Source organism: Sapajus apella, unplaced genomic scaffold, assembly GCF_009761245.1.
Source record: "Sapajus apella isolate SASKATOON/1434 unplaced genomic scaffold, GSC_monkey_1.0 scaffold96, whole genome shotgun sequence".
In the NCBI taxonomy this organism is placed as follows: domain Eukaryota; kingdom Metazoa; phylum Chordata; class Mammalia; order Primates; family Cebidae; genus Sapajus; species Sapajus apella.
In genome coordinates this window covers 6,357,705-6,376,511 of record NW_022437036.1, presented here as the reverse complement: position 1 = coordinate 6,376,511, position 18,807 = coordinate 6,357,705, and the positions used below count along the sequence as shown (strand labels likewise).

The window sequence follows — 18,807 nt, the reverse complement described above, 5'->3', positions numbered from 1 at the left end:
AGCCCGGGTGGGGGCGTTGGAGGGGAGGTGGAGGGAGGTCTCACCTCTGTGATCCCGTTGCCTGACACTGTGCTCTCTGAGGGCCACAGGCATCCTTCCTGTACAAGAAGAAACATACAAGCAGGGTCAGTGAGGTGGGCAGGAGGGACAGCAAAGGCTCAACCCAACTTCGACACTCAGGTCTTTACCCTGGAATTAGCTCTTGAACCCACCCACCTCTCCGAGTCCGAACTGGCTTCCCTAGCCTGCCCCTGGAGGCTTTCTGAGGACATGACCACAATCGCCTCCTCACTGATCCCTAAGGCGCCCACTGCTGTCCCCAGAAAATCCAGCCTGACACTTTCTGAAACATGCCAACTCCTGGGGTCCCCTTCTCAAAGCCTACCACAGCTTCCCGTAGGCCTTCATGGCTTCTCACGACACAGAGTGTGGCCACAGCCCCTCGCCCCTGGCCCTGCTCCCCCCAGCCTGGGCCCCCTGCTGGTTGTGTGACCTGTGGCAAGTTACTTAACTTCAGTGCTGTGGTTTCTGTACCTGGAAACTCGGGCGATTATAGCACTTGCCTCACGAGTTGCTTGGGCATGTGCTAAAGTTTAACGTGAAACCCACCCAGAGGCCGTGGGGCACTCAGGGAGCACGTGAAGGTGTTGGGTGTCACCTCCACACTCCCACCAGCCACGCTGAGTGGTGCCGTGCAGCTCCACAAGCTTAGCCCCAGCCGCAGGGCCTTTGCACGGCAGCCAGGCTGCAGAGCCGGTTCCTGTCCACATTCCGTTCCACTGTCCCCTGCAGACTCTCGGAGACCAGCATCGAAAGGGCTTCTCCCGTGAACCCCCGTCCGCTGCTGATTCCCTTCACAGCACTGTCCCCCCTTAATCACCACTTCTACAAGTTCATTTCTCTACAGTCTCTCTCCCTCCATCTAGTGGGCCCATCATTACGGATGCCCCAGTTCACAGGTGAAAAACAGGAGAGTTAATGAAAGTGCCCAAGGCAGCTGCTCTGCCGTAAAACAGTGATTCAGTCTCTGGCAAAGGGGGCATGTGGTGCCACGGCAGTGCCAAGCTCTGGTCTAGGTGCAGGGGCACAGCTGCCAGTTCATGGAGCTTATGCCATCTACTCCGAGATGACAGCAGGGTCCTGGATCTCGTCCCAGGAAAATGAGACCCCACGCTGGACTGGCTTCTCTGAGATGCCCCAGATACCATGATGGTGAGGTCTGGGCCCAGGGAAAGGGATGTCTACGACTTTTCTAGCTTCATTGAAATGTAACTGATAGGCAAATAAATGTACATATTCAAAGCATACAATTTCGTAAGCTCATGCATATATTTATACCAAGAACCTCTTACCACATTCAAGACAATGAGCATGTCCATCACCTTGAAAATTCCCTTGGGGCAGGTTTTTTGAGGGGTCCCAGGTAGGATCCCGCTCACCTGCAGCCTGGGCAGGAACAGAAGAGGGCGGTAATTTCCCATATGACCACTAGAGGGCTCTGTGGCCCTCGAAACTGTCCCATCAGGAAGGCTCCCGCCCCTCAAGGAGGTCCTATCCCGCCTCATCTCCTGATGTAGGGAATGACTCTGACATCCTTCAAGGTGCAAAGCCAGACTCACGGAATCATTCCTGACAGAGAGCTCTTCTCCCCACCACCCTGGTTCCACCCACCCCTGTCCCTGCTCGCCTCTCCCTCCATTAGGCAGTTCTACCCACCTCCCTCCCCAGCATCTGGGCCTGGTGGACAGCAAAGTCCTCCAGAACCTCCATGTGGACAGTCCACCAGCAGACTGCCAAAATGCAGATTCTGTGGCAGGAGGGCCGGCGACGCTGCGCGTCTCACAACCTCGCAGAGGCTGCGAGCACCGCTGGCCTTCGAGGTGCGTGAGGGGTCTCCTGGGGTCTCCTCCTCCACTTTTGCCCTTCCCCATGGCCCTTCCTCCTCACAGAAGTAGGAACATCTCCCTCACGCCCCCCACCCCTCACCCGGTCACTCCTCTGCTTAAACCCTCTGGGGCCCCCGCTGCCTCCAGGAGAAAGATCCAACTCCCGACCGAGACCCATGCCCCTGTAGACGTCTACAGCTGCCGTACAGCTGTTTCCTTTAACGAGTTTTCCTGTCTGCAGAGTGGGCTGACTCTGCCAGCTGCATAATGCACGCAAGCTCTGGATCTGAGCCCACCCTGGGCCTGGACCAATCGCCCCTCTTTCCGGAAGAACGTTGACCTGCCCCCAAGGCTCTGCGGAGGCATGGTAACCCCGAGCTCTCCGTTAGCCCTGCAGGTGGGTCAGGCCCCTCTTCCAGTCTCCTCCAGTCCCCTCCCTGCACCAGGGCCTTTGTCCCTCTGCCCGTAGTGGCCTATTCATGCGTCTCGCCCGCCTGCAGGAGTCGCTACCGTTTCCCCAGTGCCAGGCACTGGCGTGGCATGCCGTCGGTCAGGGCTCAGGTTGCTACTCATGTGCGAATGCTGCTGGGTGACCTGTGCAAGTCGTCTTTGTGGAATTAGGTCCCAAAGTGACCTGAGAAGTGGGGGTGGGGCAGCTTCAGAATTGTCTGGAACCTTCTCCAGCCTCTGGCTGCATCTGGCAGTCACATCCAGGTGGAGGACGAGGACAGGTTTCAATCCTGCAGCCACTGCTGACCAGCCCTGGCTCCCAGCAGCCTCCAAGCACTCCCAGCCTCCCAGGGCTCGGCGGGGACTGCTTTTCTTTGAACACACCCGGCCCGCCTGTGCCTTCCCCATCTAGATGCTTCTCCACCAAGGGCCTGAAAACTGTTTCCATAAAGGGCCAGAGAGTAAAATACTGTCTGCTTTGTGGGCCGGCGGGTCTCCAGGTCTCTGTCACACCACTCAACTCTGCTGCTGCAGTCAAGGGCAGCTGTGGGCAAAATGTACTCAAAGAGACTTCATTCGTGCTCGTTGACAAAACCAGGCAGCTGCAGTGAGTTGACGTCCAGGCAGCTCCCACCAGTCCCCTCCAGAGTCTTCACGCCACGAGGCCGGACGCAGCTCCCAATTCTACTCCTGGACTCCCCAGACACAATCTTCCCACCCCAGGAGACGGGATGGCCTTCCGCCCCACTGCAAGGACTCGGAGATGTTGCTAAAGAATAAAAGATGACTCCGGCCGGGACCTGGGTCAGCACAAGGGGCCTGGGGGAATTCAGTATCTCCTGAGGCCATGGGAGTGGACGCAAGGTCTTTGGCTCCGGCTACTGGCTGGTTGTCGCCCACTGGCGTGCCCACAGTCTTGTCCCTGCCGCTGGGAAATGGATCCTTGGTGGGCTGAGTTCTCTCGGGAGGACTCACACTGAGGACTGATTTGGGGACAAAGAGGACAAAGGGTTGCCCTATTCAAGGCCTGAGGTCCCGGTCTGAGCAGGCCTTGGGCACAAAGACTGGGACTGCCTTTCTGGGTAAACCGAGGTCTGTGTCACTCAGTGGCTGGGTGGTCACTGTGGTGACATTATGCATCGTGTCCCAAATGCCCTCGGAGCAGTGCCAGGGAGGAAGTGCCATCCTTGGCCGGGGTGCTCACCTGCACTGCAGTGTCACCCTCAAAGGGCAGATCCTTGCCCAGCGTCACACCATGAGGAGGTGACCAGGCTGGGACTGGAGCTCAGAGCTGGGGGTCTTACCCACGAGTGTGAGGCAGGTGGGTGGGGCTTGAGCTCTTGGCTCCATACAGGCAAGAGGGGACCCCCCAGGGTCACCCTGAAAAGGGGCCATGGCCAGATAGCCACACTAGAGATGGGGCATGGGTGGACTGGTGGGGCGCAGACTGGGTCCCAGGCAGACAGGAGCTGTGCTTGGGTCTCTGTGGAAGGCCACGGAGCCCAAGGACTCCAGTCTGGCAGGGGGTCCCCAGAGGAGCTGCCACATTCTGCTTCAGGCCTAGTAAGGCTCCATGTTTACCCAGCCAGGCATTCTGGGAGGCCTGTGCAGGTGGCTGGGTGAACAGTGGGAGGAGACTTTCTGTTGGCCACAGGTGTCCGGGAGCCAGGACAGAATCCTACCTCCTTCCAGGCAGCGGAGCCCCGGGGGCTGTCTCCCACTCCCCAACAGTCAGGTCCCTCCAGTCCACCTCGGGCCCTGTACACTCTCCGCTAACCCCAGCCTCCCCATGGCCATGGACGCACAGGCCTAGGTTCAACCCACTCTACAGACGCACACACAGGCCCAACGAGCAAGGTGAGCCTGGCTGCGGTGCGTGCCCCTCCAAGGCTGCCGTCCTCTGCAATGTCCAGGTCGCCGTCACTCTCCCCAGCATTTGAGGGAGGACAGAATAGGCTGTGGGCTCTTCAAACTGGCAGTGACAAGCGGCGTGGCGCCAGGCAAACGTCCCACCTCTCCAATCCCCAGTTTCCTCTCTGGAAAGTGGGGTGAACCCTTGACGCCCCTGACCGCATCCCCGGGCAGGCAGCAGCGCTTGTCGCTGGAGCAGTGGCAACAGCACATTCACACGCAGTGCCTGGAGAGCAGCCCGTCAGCAGCGCGCCCTCCGGACACGTGCTGGGCGCACAGGGGGCCTGGGTCTGGAGAGGCGGGCGTTCCCATCAGAGGTCCCAGGCTTATGCTCCCTGCCCTGGTAACCGGGTGACGCACTGAGGCTGGGGCCTGATGCAAGCAGAGGTGCCCAGACCTGCCAGTGGCAGGCCTGCCGGCTAGGGACTGTGGCCAACAGGCTCCTCAGCCGACTTGGCTCAGCCCAGGGACTCTGGGCTCCGCCACCAACCCCGGGCATCCCCAGAAGTGGGGAGACCACACCCTGTGCTGCCTGTTCCATGAGTCCTCCCCACACCTGGTGAGCCCAGGCTCAGAGATATGCCACAGCCCCAGGGCTGCCCACGTGCCACCTCCTCCCCGCGGTTCCCAGCCTGCTCTTTAAACAGCCGATTCCTGCCTCACATTGTGGAGTTACACATCGTGGGTGCAGAGATGGAAGCCATTAAGAGATTAACTCTGCTCTGCCCTCTGGTCTACCTGCTGAAAGATATCCCAACGGCAGGGCTCTGGGCAGCCGACGTGGAGCCGGGAGTCCACCGTCAGAAGGGGGGCAAGTTCCCACTGACCCTGCCCTGCCTGCCTCTGACTTGTGGAGGCTCGAAGGGGAAATTCTTGGAGTTTCCAGAATGCCCACCAATGCCCACAACTCTGACAGCTAATCAACACGCAGGACTGGAGCGGGGAGTGGGGTCCCTCCTGCAGGGCTCTGTCCTCTCACACTCCTGCACCCACTTCACTGGGTACTTCACAGCTCGGTCTCAAGAGCAGCTCGCCCTGGCTTCCCGGCCACGGCCCTCGGCGTCCTTCATGCGTGCACCTGCTCCTGTCTGCGCCCATCCAACTCAGCAGCATCGCCCCCTGGGACTGGCGCACAGCCACTTCCCAAACGCAAGGGGAGTTCTGCGCACCCTGTGAATGTGCTGGGTAGAGATTTGTCGAGTGGACAGACGGACGGATGGACGTGCTTTCACAGCCAGCAGTGGCTGGACCTGTGCTCTGTGCTAAAGCCCTAAATCCCCAGGGGGTGGACGCGACTGTCAGCCCATTTCACACATGGGGTACCTGAAGCCCCATTCTGGGGATCAGGGACAGGTCTGACGGCATGTGGCCAGTACTGGTGGAGCTGGGATTAAACTCAGACCCGGGACCTGGTGTCCTGTTGCCTCTACAGCTCTCCGTGGCACTGTGACCACAGGACCGGCTGCCGGTGGAGCACAGGTGCGAGGGCAGAGCCGCAACTTTCCTTCCGTCTGGGCCTGGGCTGCAGGCACCTTTCCCTCCACAACCCTGGCGGGCGCAGAGCCCAAAGCCAGCCCCTGGTCTCCACCATCCTGTTGCATCAGCTGTCTGCGTGGACCTGGAGCGCCCTCCTGCCCCGCCTGCCCGGGTGCCTCCCTGCTTTCAGCCGCATCCTGCCAGGACTGTCTCCACTGAGCCCTGAGGGATGTGGGTCGGGATGGGGGTCAGCCTGAGCTGCTTGTGACCCAGCCCTGCCTCCCCAGCCGAGGGGTACTCACAGGGGCTCCCCGAGGCCCCCACGGTCACATCTCCTGCAATGGCACTATCACCACCGGGCAGCTCCTCATGTCCCTCCTGGAACGTCAGCTCCGTGACAGCAAGGACCTGTGTGCTGCCCACGCCCCGGGACCCCACACAGAGCCTGGCACCCGAGGCTGCTCAGGAGCCAGCTGAGTATGTGAGTGGAGCACCAAGCCTCTTCCCAGCCAGCTCCTCACTCCCCGCCCTCCTCCAGCATCTCAGAGGCCCGCCTGGTGGGTGCGTTCCTCCCATTTCAGGGTGGGCTGCTCAGCCCGTGTCTTCCTGCCCTCAATCTGTTTCCTGCAAAGGCCACCACTGGACCCCATCCGTGTTTTTATAAGAGGCGCCCCGCTGCCGCTGAGGCCTTGGGCCACAGACGGGAGGGTGTGGCACTTACTGAGGACAGGGCGTCTTCTCTCCTCCGCCCCTGGCTGTGCCGGCTGATGAAGGACCGTGCAGACAGCTTGTAGTGGCTCAGCAGGCACGTGATCACCACCACCATCACCATCATCACCACCACGATGATGATGATCTGAACAAACTCCAGCTCCGCTGTGGAGACAAAGAGGGACACGTGAGACCCTGGACACCCGAGACCCTGCACACCCGCAGGCTGCCGTGCTCAGGGCTCAGCCCTTCTGAGCTTTTGCACCCACCTAGGGGGGACGAGAGTGCACCCCAGACTCAGGAAAGCCCCCGCCCGCCACTCTCCCGGCAAGGTCACAGGCGATGACTGGGGCTGGGGTGCTGCAGGGAAGCAGCTCTCCTGGTGGGGGAGGGGGGAGTGTTGGTTGGGAGAGTGCCTCAAAGGTGTCCTGGGACCCCAGCACCCACTCTGTAGGGACTGACCCGAAAGAGGTAATGGAACACGCAGGAGGGGCCCTGCTCTCTGCCTCAGAACCTCCTGGAGCTGCTCTACGAATGCACAGCATGAAGTGACCAGCAGAAAGAGAGCCCTGCGCACCAGCTCCTGTCACTGGGCAAAGGCTCAGGCAGACGGTCACAGACCCTTCACCTGTTTTGGGGGCCCAGGGAGGGGGCGGTTGGGAGAAGAAAGGGACCCCTGAGTGCAGAGAGAGGAAGTTGGCACCAAGTTTGGAGTTGGAGCTTTGTGGAATTAAACAAGGAAGAGCTACATGTGAACATGTGTACCCAAACCTATGCACACCTGACACTCCTACACATACGTCAACACCCCAACACACATGCCCCAACACTCCTACATACACATCAATACCTCAACACACACACCCCAACACTCCTACACACACATCAACACTAACACTCACCCAACACTCCCACACAAATAACACCCCAACAAATACCCCCAACACTCCTACATATGTCAACACCAACAAACACCGAACACTCCTGCACACACGTCAACACCAACTCACGCTCAACAACACTGCTACACACAGGTCAACATCCCAACACACACTTCCCAACAGACACAAACATAAATAACACACTAACATAGACACCGCGCACCACACATACCCACTCACATACAGGTCTATCCCACGACTCACAAACAACGCCATGCTCAACAGGCGGGGCTGTCAGGACCCTCCTCTTAGTGAAAAGGCCTCAGAAAAACCACACTCCAGATGGCCGCAGATGTTGCAATTCGCATTTTTTAAGGTTTTTTTTTTTCGTTTTTAGTTTGTTTTTCACCTAGAAGGCGGAAAAACCCTCAAGTGCTGGAATAGGAAGAAGGTTATTTTGATCCTGCCTGAGCCGGGCAGTTTCTGCTGACTCCAGCGGGTCTGTGCCGAAGCGGCCTCGGCAGCTGGCCGAGCTCGGTGCCAGCAGAGCCCCCAGCAATGGGCAAGGCGCCGGGTCCCTTGGAGGTGACACGGCAGAGTGGGCACCAGCCGCAGCGTCCAGGGCCAAAGCTCCTCCAGCCTTGCCTGGCCCAGGACACCCTGGCCAAGGTGTGCAGGAATGTGACTCCCCAGACCCAGGCTGGCATGGGGGCAGGGAGGACTCCCCAGGGCTCCCTGGCACTCACAACCAATTACCCGGGCTCCCTGGGGGCCCAGGTTCAAGCTCAGTGCCACTGATTTGGCTCCTTCTCCTCCCAGGACGGAGGAACCAAAGCTGAGGAGGGGATGGGTGGGTGGGGGACAGGTGTCAGGTGGGAACTGCAGACACGACATGCAGTGCAGAGCCGACGCCAGGTGCTCAGGCCCTCCGACGGCCCACGCAGGTGCACTCCAAGCCTCGTAAGGCCAACCGCCTCCTGCCACCAGCCTCGATTTCCCCAAGGCAGGAAAGCAAGGCATCCTAGGTGGGAACGGCACTGTCTGTGAAGCGGCGGGCGCCTCTCCACAAAGAAGCACTCCCACACCCGTGGCCACAGCTGCCCCTTCTTCCCCCCCAGGTTTTCCAGAACTTCCCAGCGGCGGGGCACTTCATGCATCTACTCAACCACTCAGCGCCGCTGTCTAGAGGACATTATTGAGCCAGTGCTTCTCAGCTGGGGCTGCGTCTCGCACCCAGGGGACACGTGGCAATGTCTGGAAACACTTTTGGTTGTCACAACTGGAGGGTGCTCCTGGCATTGAGTGGGTTGTGGTAACCGTCCTGTACCGACAGGACCATCCCCCAGGACAAAGAATATTCGATCCAGTGGGTCGTGCTGTGGGCCGGGCACACCTAAGAACGGGCATTTTTTTTTTTTTTTTTGAGATGGAGTTTTGCTCTTATCACCCAGGCTGCAGTTCAGTGGCACGATCTCGGCTCACCGCAACCTCCACCTCCCAGGTTCAAACGATTCTCCTGCTCAGCCTCCTGAGTAGCTGGAATTATAGGCATGTGCCACTGCACCCACTAATTTCGTATTTTTAGTAGAGATCGGGTTTCTCCATGTTGGTCAGGCTGGTCTGGAACTCCCAACCTCAGGTGATCTACCTGCCTCAGCTTCCCAAAGTGCTGGGATTACAGGCATGACCTGCCGTGCCCGACCTAAAACAGGCTTATCATCCCCATTCCACAGGTGAGGAGACACGGCTCAGAAGGAAAGTGACTCCCTCACCAAGTCCAAGACCCTCGAGTTGGCGGGGTCCTCCCACTAGGCGGCCGGCCTCTGCACCAGGAGATTCAATCTGAGCCTAGGCCTGGGTTGGGGTTTCTGGGTGAGATGCGTCCCCATCTCACCCTGGTGGGGCCAGGAGGAAGAGGAGGAACTACCCAAGGGCTTTGGTGAGACTGTCCCAAGCCCTGAGAAGGCTGGGGCCCTGCCTGCTGGGAACTCAGGCCCCAAGCCCTGGCTGCCTGTGGGACACCTGAACGTTCCTGGCCAGGACAACCCAGGTTTCAGACCCAGGTCCCTGTGGCCACACCTCCTGTCTCCCCAGATGAGGCAGGTCCAGGGCCCGTGCAGCCTGGCCTGATTCTGTAGGGCTCATGTCCGTCTGTCAGCGCTCAGGATAAAGCCGCATTCAGGGGACACACAGGGCTGGCTTTGTGCAACGCCCACACCCCCCCACCCCTGGGGCCTGCAGTTCCCTGCCCCCCAACCCTGTGCACTCTTCACCCCAGTCCACCCAGTCCCCAGCTGTCTCCAGGGGCCCTGCCCACAGCAGACCTGGAGGGAGGGAGGTGTGTGGCTATCTTTGTCCCTGTCCCGGGCCCTGGTAACCCGCAGGACCCAGACAGCAGCGGTGAGACAGTAGCTGGGTTTGCAGGGCCGGTGGGACGCAGGGCAAAGGAGGAAGGGGTGAGGACAAACCCCTGCAGACTGAAGGGGTGAGGACAAACCCTCGTGGCTCTCCCGGCCCCTCCAGGCTCGGCCCTGGGGCAGGAGGATCTGACTTCCGGATGCCTGTGTCCACAGAGTGAGAAAATCACTCCCAGAAATGAGCACCAGGCTCAGTAGGACATAAAAGCGTCACCTTGGTCCCCGGGCCACCAACCTCCACTGAGTCACAGGCCCAGGAAAATTCGCATGGGGGAGGAGAGGGAAAAACTCTCCAGAAAAGAGAAATTACAACTGACTGCTGGCTAGACTTGGTGAGCCAAGGGCCTGGGTCCAGGCTTAGGGAGAGGGAGATTAGCAAGGGTTCTTGAGACTACAGATCAGGGGCACCCTGGAGAGGGCCGGGGCGGTGGCAGGGAGGCTCAGTGGCTGGCTCAGCGGGTCCGGGTCCTGGCCTGGCTCTGGGAGGCCCTAGCTGAGTCCATGGCAGTCTCCCTGTGTCAGCGGGGGGACTGTGCAGCAGGATGTTGGGGGGGGTGAACTTGGTGCACAGTGCCCCCTGGAGGCGGACCCAGATGCACGGGATGCTCCCTTCCGCACCGGCTCCACCAGAACAAGCGTGGCCCAAACCCATTCGTCCTCAAAGAGACACGGACCTGCTCTGGAAACGCAGACGGAGCACATAACGGAAGACCTGGAGGGCTCCCTGTAAGGTGGGCACTGGGGCTTTTGATGCAGAGCACAGAGGGAGAGGCAGAGGGCGCAGGTGAGCAGAGGCTGGGAGCTGGATGCTCCTGGATGCCACTTCCATACATGGAAGTGTTGAGGGGGACAGGGGAGGCACCCCAGCCAGCTGGGTCACCGCCACCCATCAGGAAGGGAACACCCTGGGCTGAGTATTCTGGCCAAGGAGGCCCCGAGATCTCCATCCAAGCCCCACCCAGCCGGGATGCTGTGTTTGAGGAAGGATGGTCAGGCACAGCATCATCGGGGCCCATGAGCAGGCCCAGCGAAGACCACCCTTGGCCATGGGGTTAGGGGGCACCCTCCCATGCACCTTCGCACCTACGGTGCTGCTTCCAGGGGACACTCAGCTTTAGGGAACACGAACACATTTCTCTGGGAAGCGGACCAGGTGAGTGCCTGCTGGTGAGGTCAGCTGCAAACTGGAGACCCAAAGGCAAGTGCCCTGACGATCCCCGGCCCCCGTCGTGTTCCCACCTGGCATCACAGGAGCAGGGCTGTGGGCAGCCACCCTCTCCACAGTCCTGGTCCCAGGACCCACCTGTCCTGGGGCAGCCACGCCCTGACACTGTCTGCTTCCCCCACCACACCCCCCCGGGATGCCTGGGCCTCAGCATTCGGGCCTGTACGGCTCACTCCCGGGCCCACTGCAGCCCTTCATCAAGCTTGGGCTCCCTCCCCAACTAAGTCCGCACGTCCCTCTGGACAGGCACCGTGAATGCACCAGCAAAGACCCCCTGGGGGAGAGAAGGGTGCCTCCCCAAAAGGGCCTCGGAGTCAAGTTCAAAATATGATGTGTGCATGAAACGGCACGGATACAGACACGGCTCTCCACCCACGGCACAGACAGACACGGCTCTCCACCCACAGCGGCTCAGAGAATCCTCTTGTGCGCCTGTATTTGTTCCGAGGAGTGCAGGGAGGCTGGTGGGGCCCATTCCCAGTCGAAGCTCGAGAGCTGGACTCTCAGGATCAGATGCCTTGTGGGCAAGGAAAGAAACCCCAGCAGGACAGCGAAGGAGAAGCGGAAGGAGAGGCGGCCGGCGCGCCCATATCCCTCCCTCTCTCCAGAGGACCTTGGAGCTGGCTGTGAAGCTGTGGTCCTTTACGGCTGGAACCTCATGCAAAAGTTTTACAAAGGCCAAGCAGGGCCACACCCAAGGCATCTGTGGGGCGGGCAGCTTCAGGACTTCTGGCCGTGCGTTGGGCCCCAGGTCATTCAGTGACTACCAGCAGATATGGAGTCACATCAGTCCTGCCTCGGTTTCCCTAATCTGACAGCCTGCTCCTTTACCAAGGCATGGGGCAAAGACATCCCAGGTCAAATGCCCAGTATGACAGCTGCAGGGGTGGGTCCTACCCCTGTCTCTGACCTAGGTTCCACTCTGTTGTGACCACAGGACTCACTGCCAAGCAGTCACAGACCACAGGACCCGGAGCAGGAGAGGGCGGGTGATTGGGTCCACACCCACACTCACTGTAGTCACCGTAAGTACTGTCATGACTCTAACACATGCCCCAGGCCCACTGAGCTGAGCCTCCCCAACTTCAGTGCTACCGCCATGCCCATTTTGCAGATGGAGAAGCTGAGGCTGAGGGACAAGTAGTACCAGATGATGCAACTAGGAGCAGGGCTGAGTCTTGAACCCAGAGCCACCATCTAGGAACTCTAAAGGGGGAAGGGCTTCATCCCCCTGCTAAGTTTTCCTAGCTCTCCCACGGTGTAAGTCCGCCGGCCTCCTGCCCCGGGAATCTGAGGTTGTGGTTCTCATGTCCTGGCCCTGTCCTCATGCATCCGTTGTCTGTGTGACGCTCACTGGGTGCCTCTACCCCTGCGAGCCGAAGTTACCTCATCTGTAAGAAAAGAACCGACCAGGGGGCAGGGGTGGAATACTGGATGTGAGCGCTCAGAACCGGGCAGAACACAGAGCACTCAGCTGCCTCCAATGTCACAACTACTGACACTCCTCTGGGGACAGAAGCATCCCTCATTCCACGATGCTCCCTGGACACGCTGAGGTTTGCCAGCTGCAGAGTACAAGCCTGCTCAGCCCGGCATTTCCTGATGGGCTTCTGTCCCCAAGGTGGAAGGCTGGAGCTCAAGTCAGTCCCAAAAGATTACCTAGGATGGTGGCTGGACCCAAGGTCCCTAGGGAGCTAACAGGCGCTGGACCCCATGCCAAGGGCCCGCAGTGCCCACAGAAGCCACTGGGAAGGGAACATTCCCTCGCTCTCCTGCTCTGGGCATCAAGCCTGTGCTCCTGACGTGGAGGGCCGGGGGCTCCTGCCATTTTTCTTTGTAATTTCCCCCTTGGGGAGGGTGATGAATATGGCAGGTTCTCGGAGGCGACCAAGCCCATCTTACACACACAAAATAAGGTCACTCTAATTTAATTTAGTGTCCTCTTTTTTTGTGAATAATTTCACATTCACAGGTTCGTGTGCCTTGCTGGAGAGGCCCCATCCTCCTTCGTTTAGCGGTCTCCTCCAGAGACAGGTGCAGTCCCTCTGGGGGAGCGGGGGCAGCTCTGCCCCTGTCCTGGCTCGCCCTACCCTGGCAAGAGAAGAACCGTGAGCTGGCAGCTCCCTAGATGCCAGGCAGGGAGGCCAAACCGTTTACACACATCATCTTGGGTTCTCACCGTCATTTTGCCAGGTCAGCACTCATAGGACTCCCACTTTGCAGAGGAGGAGACCGAGGCTGGAAGAGGCGAGGTGGCTGCCAAAGACCACACAGTCCAGGGCTCAGACCCAAGTTCCTGTGACCCCAAAGCCAGAGCGTTCCCGGGTTTTAGGACCCACGGCCCCAGCCCCAGCAGTCCTGAGTGTGATTATCACAGAATGTCAGAAACAGCAGGAGATCAAGCTGGGTGCTGGGGCTTGTGTTGAATGTGACTGGTCTTCAGGGTCAATAAAAACTGCCTGGAGTGTTGCCCCCAGTACGGCCCATGAAGCTGGTATTTATGGCCTGTGGTGCCCACCTCCCTGTCAGCGCAGAGCAAAACCCAGACAGTGAGGAAGGAACCAGGTGCCAGGAGGTCCGGGCACCTCCCATTGCATCATGTGGACACTGACAGCTGCCCTCTCCTTGGCCACTTCCAGTGTGCCAAGCCCACCTCCACGAAAGACTTCACCCTGTCTCTGAATTTTTCATGACAAGCCCCGAGGGGCGGCATTGGCCCCAATCACAGGCCAGGGGACAGGCCAGGTCCGAAAACCCCCACGTCCTGGCTTCCGAGTCCTTCGCCTTCTCTCTCTGGGAGCCCTTGGTGAAGGGACGGCCTATGGACCCTCTCTCACAAAACAGAGTTGAAGAGACATTGGTTAAAAAATGAAGCCAATCATATAGAAACAGTCTCAAACTCTGCAGATTTGTGACACAGGAACGATACACAGGGTGACACGTGTGCCACAGAAATACATATCACATTAAATAACCTTGCAGTGGTCACCACAGAGTCCAGAGCTGGAAGGGCTGGAAGGGACCCGGGCCTGTGGAATGAAGGGAGTGGTTCCCACCTCCTGTAGTGTCTTCAGTGCAGTCAGGTGATGATGGTCAAGTGCCTGCATTTGGGATCTGAGGGAACCCCCCTTTTCAGTTAGAGCTCAGGTAAGGCAAAGGCACAATTCTTTCCGGTCCAAGTTTCTGGACCTCTGCTCTTGGGGTAGAGCCTGGGCCTGAGCTGAGGGCAGAGCAGGGGCCTCAGGGTTCGGATCCCCGTGTGGATGCTTCTTGGCTGTAAATGGGGAGAGGGTCGCTGGAGAATTTGTTAATGTGCAGGAAGAACCACGCCACCCATGGGAGCACTGGAGGGGGTGCTCCCGTGATGGAGTTTCTCAGAAATAGCGGGGATGATGATGGTGCTGGGGCTCATTTCTCTCTCCTCAGCGGGGGAGCTGGGGGCAGAGTCCACCTGGCTCCTGCCAGCCCCACGGAGGTTTCCAGACCAGACGACCCCCCTACACTGCCCCCAGGAGTCTGTCCCGTCCTTCCTGGTTAACAAGCAGCCCGTGCATGCGGCCCTGTCTGGCCTCCTGGCCGCACACCGAGGAATTAGGAATTGGCACTGTCTGAAATTTATGAAAATCTAATCTTGTTAGATCTGCCTGGATGAGACCCGCCTGGCGAGGCCTCATTGTCATTCCGCAGAGCCCCAGCGGGCCTGGGGTTCCAGCCACTTCATTTACTGCCCCCACCTTCCCGCCCACCCCCACTACATTTGACTAGGAACCCAGCTCCCCGCCCTCCCATTCCAGTCCCCCAAATTTTAAGTACAATCAAACCAGCCGTCAAAGGAATAACTTTCTGATCGCTCTTGGTGCCATTTCAAACACCCCCGACGGCACGTCTATTTCTTAGGGTAAGAACTTTTATGGGTAAAAAAAAAAAAAATGTGCTCTTTCTCTTGAGGTTTGGGGGGTGGGTGGCAAATCTAGGCCGGTTTTCTCATTTTTAAAACCAGACTGCACTGCTTTCAGAGTGCTTGCTTTGTGGCGAGCACATGGCTGAGCGCCTGGCACTTGGACAGGTAACCCTGGGACACTGTCCCACGTTGGGGAGGTACACTGAGAGGGGACAATTCACGTGGTCAGTGAGGGTGGGGACTGGGGCCCACATCAGGGCCTGAGCTGACTTCCTGCCCTGCTGCTCTTGGTAGAATCTTAGGGTAGAGGTTAAGAGCATGCAGCCTGCACCCAGTGGTCCTGGGTTCGAGTCCCTGCCTTGCCATTTGCTGTGACCTTAAGTAAATCTCCCAGTACCCTCAGCTGGGAAGAAAATGGAGAGATAACGAAGTCCCCTGTTCACAAGGCCGTAGCTAGAATTACTTGAGTCAACTTCTCAGATGGAACCTCTTGAGTCAAGAACTCCAAGCTCTGGGCTGGGCTCCTCCTACACCTGTCCCCTCTCCCCACAGGGCGGGAGCTGCAGACATCCAAACACACAGTGGGTGGTGAAGGTTCCCTTGAGCGGCCCCAGTCCAGCACCATCGCTTATGGACAGTGTCAGCTGCAGCACCTCTGCAGAGTGAAACAGCAGTCTCGGGACATTTGCAGGTGTGAACCTTTGCTCCAGCATATTGATGGCTGGGTGCTGATCACCTGTTTCCAGGTCCCCTAGGCTCCTCCCCTCTGTTCTAGCCACCTGTTTTTTGTTCTGTAAAAGCACCAAGCACGACCCACCTCAGGACCCCGGCACACGCTGTTCCTCCTGCCTGGAATGATCTTTCCTCAATATCCACATGGCTTGCGCCCTTCATTGCCTTGATCCCGGTCCCCACGTCCCCGCCTCGGACTAAAACAACCCTCCGCCCTCCAGCCTCCAGGACCCCCATCCCTGTACCTGCTTTACTGATCTCTGTAGCCCTGATCTGGAAGCTGTATTTGACCCACCCAACACTGCACCCTCTGCCTCTCCCCTCTGGAATATCAGTGCCCCAGAGCGGATTCAGGCGTCCTCAGCACCTAGAATGGTGCCTTCCCCAAGGCAAGCATGCAATGACTACATTGAATAAAGAAGCATGATTATTCTTTATTTTTTTTTTGAGGCGGAGTCTTGCGGTGTCACCCAGGCTGGAGTGCAGTGGTGGGATCTCAGCTCACTGCAACCTCCACCTCCCAGTCAAGCAATTCTTGTGCCTCAACCTCCCAAGTAGCTGGGACTACAGGTGCCCACCATCATGCCCAGTTAATTTTTGTATTTTTAGTAAAGGCAGGGTTTCACCTTCTTGGCCAGGCTGGTCTCGAACTCCTGACCTCAAGTGATCCACCTGTCTCAGCCTCCAAAAATGCTGAGATTACAGGCGTGAGCCACCGCACGGGGCCAAAGCACATTTATTCTGGTGTACACAGGTGAGGGTGCAAGAAGGTCCCCTGCAGGTCTGCACAAAAGGTCACAATCAACTGAGAACCACTGAAATGTCCCCGGCAGGGCTGACACCACCCCGAGGCACAGCCACCGGTCGATCTGCGTTCTCACAGGATGAGCCCAAACTGGGTTAAAAAAGAACAACAAATATATTTTTAAAAACACAGGTGAAATCCTCTGATGCACACCGACATTTATGAGTGTCTCTCTGCGTCTGCTTAGACCAGGGACCAGCAGGGCACACGTGAAACTGCCAGCTGTGGGTCCCTCGAGAAGGAACCACAGACAGGAGGGATGTCCCCTTCCACCTAACACACTTCTGCAATCCCAGTGCTCTGAGGTGCATACAATTAGATTTATAGTAAAAGAGGAAAAAAAAGAGGTAAGAAGTATCTGTCAGTATCCAAAACAGACAGCTGCTCCGGTAAGGTGGTTTCCCAGGTGGTCTCTGGGAGGTGCCGTCACCTGGGCTGATGAGGGCTGCTTTAGGAGGGGCTCAGAATCAGGGTGGGAAGCCGGACAGCCTCTGCCTGGCCCTAGGAGCAGATACTGAACTGGGAATGGGTGGGCCTGGGAGGGGCACCTGATCAGCCCTCCCCGTGCCCCCAGCTAAGGCCCCAAGGTGACATCCAGGCACCAGTCATCCAGGTTCCCTGGGCCTTCCCTCTCCCGCCCTGGAGGTAGGGGTGGTGTGGGGTGGCAGTACATGGATCCAGGCATACAGGCTACCCTGTGACACCCAATGGTCTACTGCCTCTCCTTAGCTGGGCCACTCCAGGGAGAAAGGTGTCCTTTCTGGGCCTCCATAATGCAGCCAGAAAATGCGATGGCAGATGGTGGTTCTACGGGCGCTGTCTCACTACCCTGCCTCAAGCCCCAGGATCCACACTCATGCCTGCTGTCTAGAGGCCAATTCCAACTTTCCCTCCCTCACCTGGCTGACTCACCACAGCCTTTCCTCCACCCCTTCACTCTCCCTCCCTCCTGGGTGCCAGGATTGAGACTGACATGCCTGGCCTGCCTCCAACCTCGGGTCGCATGTGCACCTGCGCTTCCCTGTTGGGCTTGGTCCTCTCCCCCCAGGCTCCCACAGTAACTCCCACTCGGCACCCCGCCCTCTGGCCTGAGCCTCTCAGGACAGGTGTGCCTGACTCAGCGTTGTACTCTGTCCCCAGCCAGCACGGACCCCAGAGAGATTTAGAGAGCAATGAACGGCACATGCCCGGCCTGCGTGTGCTTCTGTTAGCTGGCACCTTGTGCTGGTTTGCCACTCAGGTTAGGGGTGAGCTGTTTTTTTTTTTTTTTTTTGAGATGGAGTTTTGCCCAGGCTGGACTGCAATGACACAATATCGGCTCACTGCAACCTCCGCCTCCCAGGTTCATGCGATTCTCCTGCCTCAGCCTCCCGAGTAGCTGGGATTACAGGCATGTGCCACCACGCCCAGCTAATTTTGTATTTTTGGTAGAGACGGGGTTTCTCCATGTTGGTCAGGCTGGTCTTGAACTCCTGACCTCAAGTGATCCACCTGCCTTGGCCTCCCAAAGTGCTAGGATTATAGGCGTGAGCCATCGTGCCTGGCCGAGCTACTTTTTATACCACCCAGGGAGAACTGGGCAGAACTCCCTTCATTTCTGAGGCTTCGGGAGTTCCCAAGCAACACAGAGACACATGTTCTTCCCCTGCCACACCCCAACCCCCAACCAGTGTCCCCCATCATCTTGCAGGAGGTGGACCCGGAGAAGGCTGCAGCTGCGGCCGTGGGTGAGCCCTGGGTCTTAAAGTGTGTTCGGGGAACAGGAAAGTAAATGGCCTCTAGAATCATTTTAGAACCTGATGATTTCAGAATACTCCTTCAATAAGAAAAGACAAAGCTGTGCTTTTTATCTTTCTTGCTATGATCAAATGGAAAGAACTAATGGAATTTTTGTTTCTATTGTCACTGACATCGAGCACCTTTAAACATCCACTGTCAGCAAAGTATCAATCACTGTTTGAGTTATTGGCAGAATGGAGTGAATTCACGGAGAGGGAGCAGCCTCTGTTAACAGACACATTGGAAGTGCATAACATGCAAAAGTTATTTAAAATAAACCAAATGCGTTTGTTAATTGAGGAGAGCAGAGGACAAATGGGGAGTGGGTGGGCGTGGGTGAGGGAGTCTGTGGTGCCGACGGCCACAGTCTTCTTGGAGGACATTGAGCCGTGCCTGTCAACATTACACATGCACTTGACCTTTCAACCCAGCAAGTTCAACCTCCAGAATCACATCTAATGGAAAACATACATATATACACAAAACATACGCACATACACACACGCACACACACACACACATCCTCGCTCATAAATATATATAAAACATACGCACATACACACATGCACACACACACACACACCCTCGCTCACATATATATAAAACATACGCACATACACACACACACACACA

The 18,807-nt window shown here is 57.9% G+C and overlaps 1 protein-coding gene across 1 annotated transcript in view; it reads right to left on the bottom strand.

The window, feature by feature from the left end:
- The window catches only part of PMEPA1 (prostate transmembrane protein, androgen induced 1), a 65,128-nt gene that overhangs the window by 4,594 nt on the left and 41,727 nt on the right, over window positions 1–18,807 (bottom strand). The window contains exons 2-3 of the mRNA XM_032257202.1: window positions 6,445–6,599; window positions 45–98 (exon numbers count right to left, since the gene is read on the bottom strand). Of these exons, the coding sequence (XP_032113093.1) occupies window positions 45–98; window positions 6,445–6,599 (209 nt within the window). The remainder of the gene's footprint in view (window positions 1–44; window positions 99–6,444; window positions 6,600–18,807) is intronic.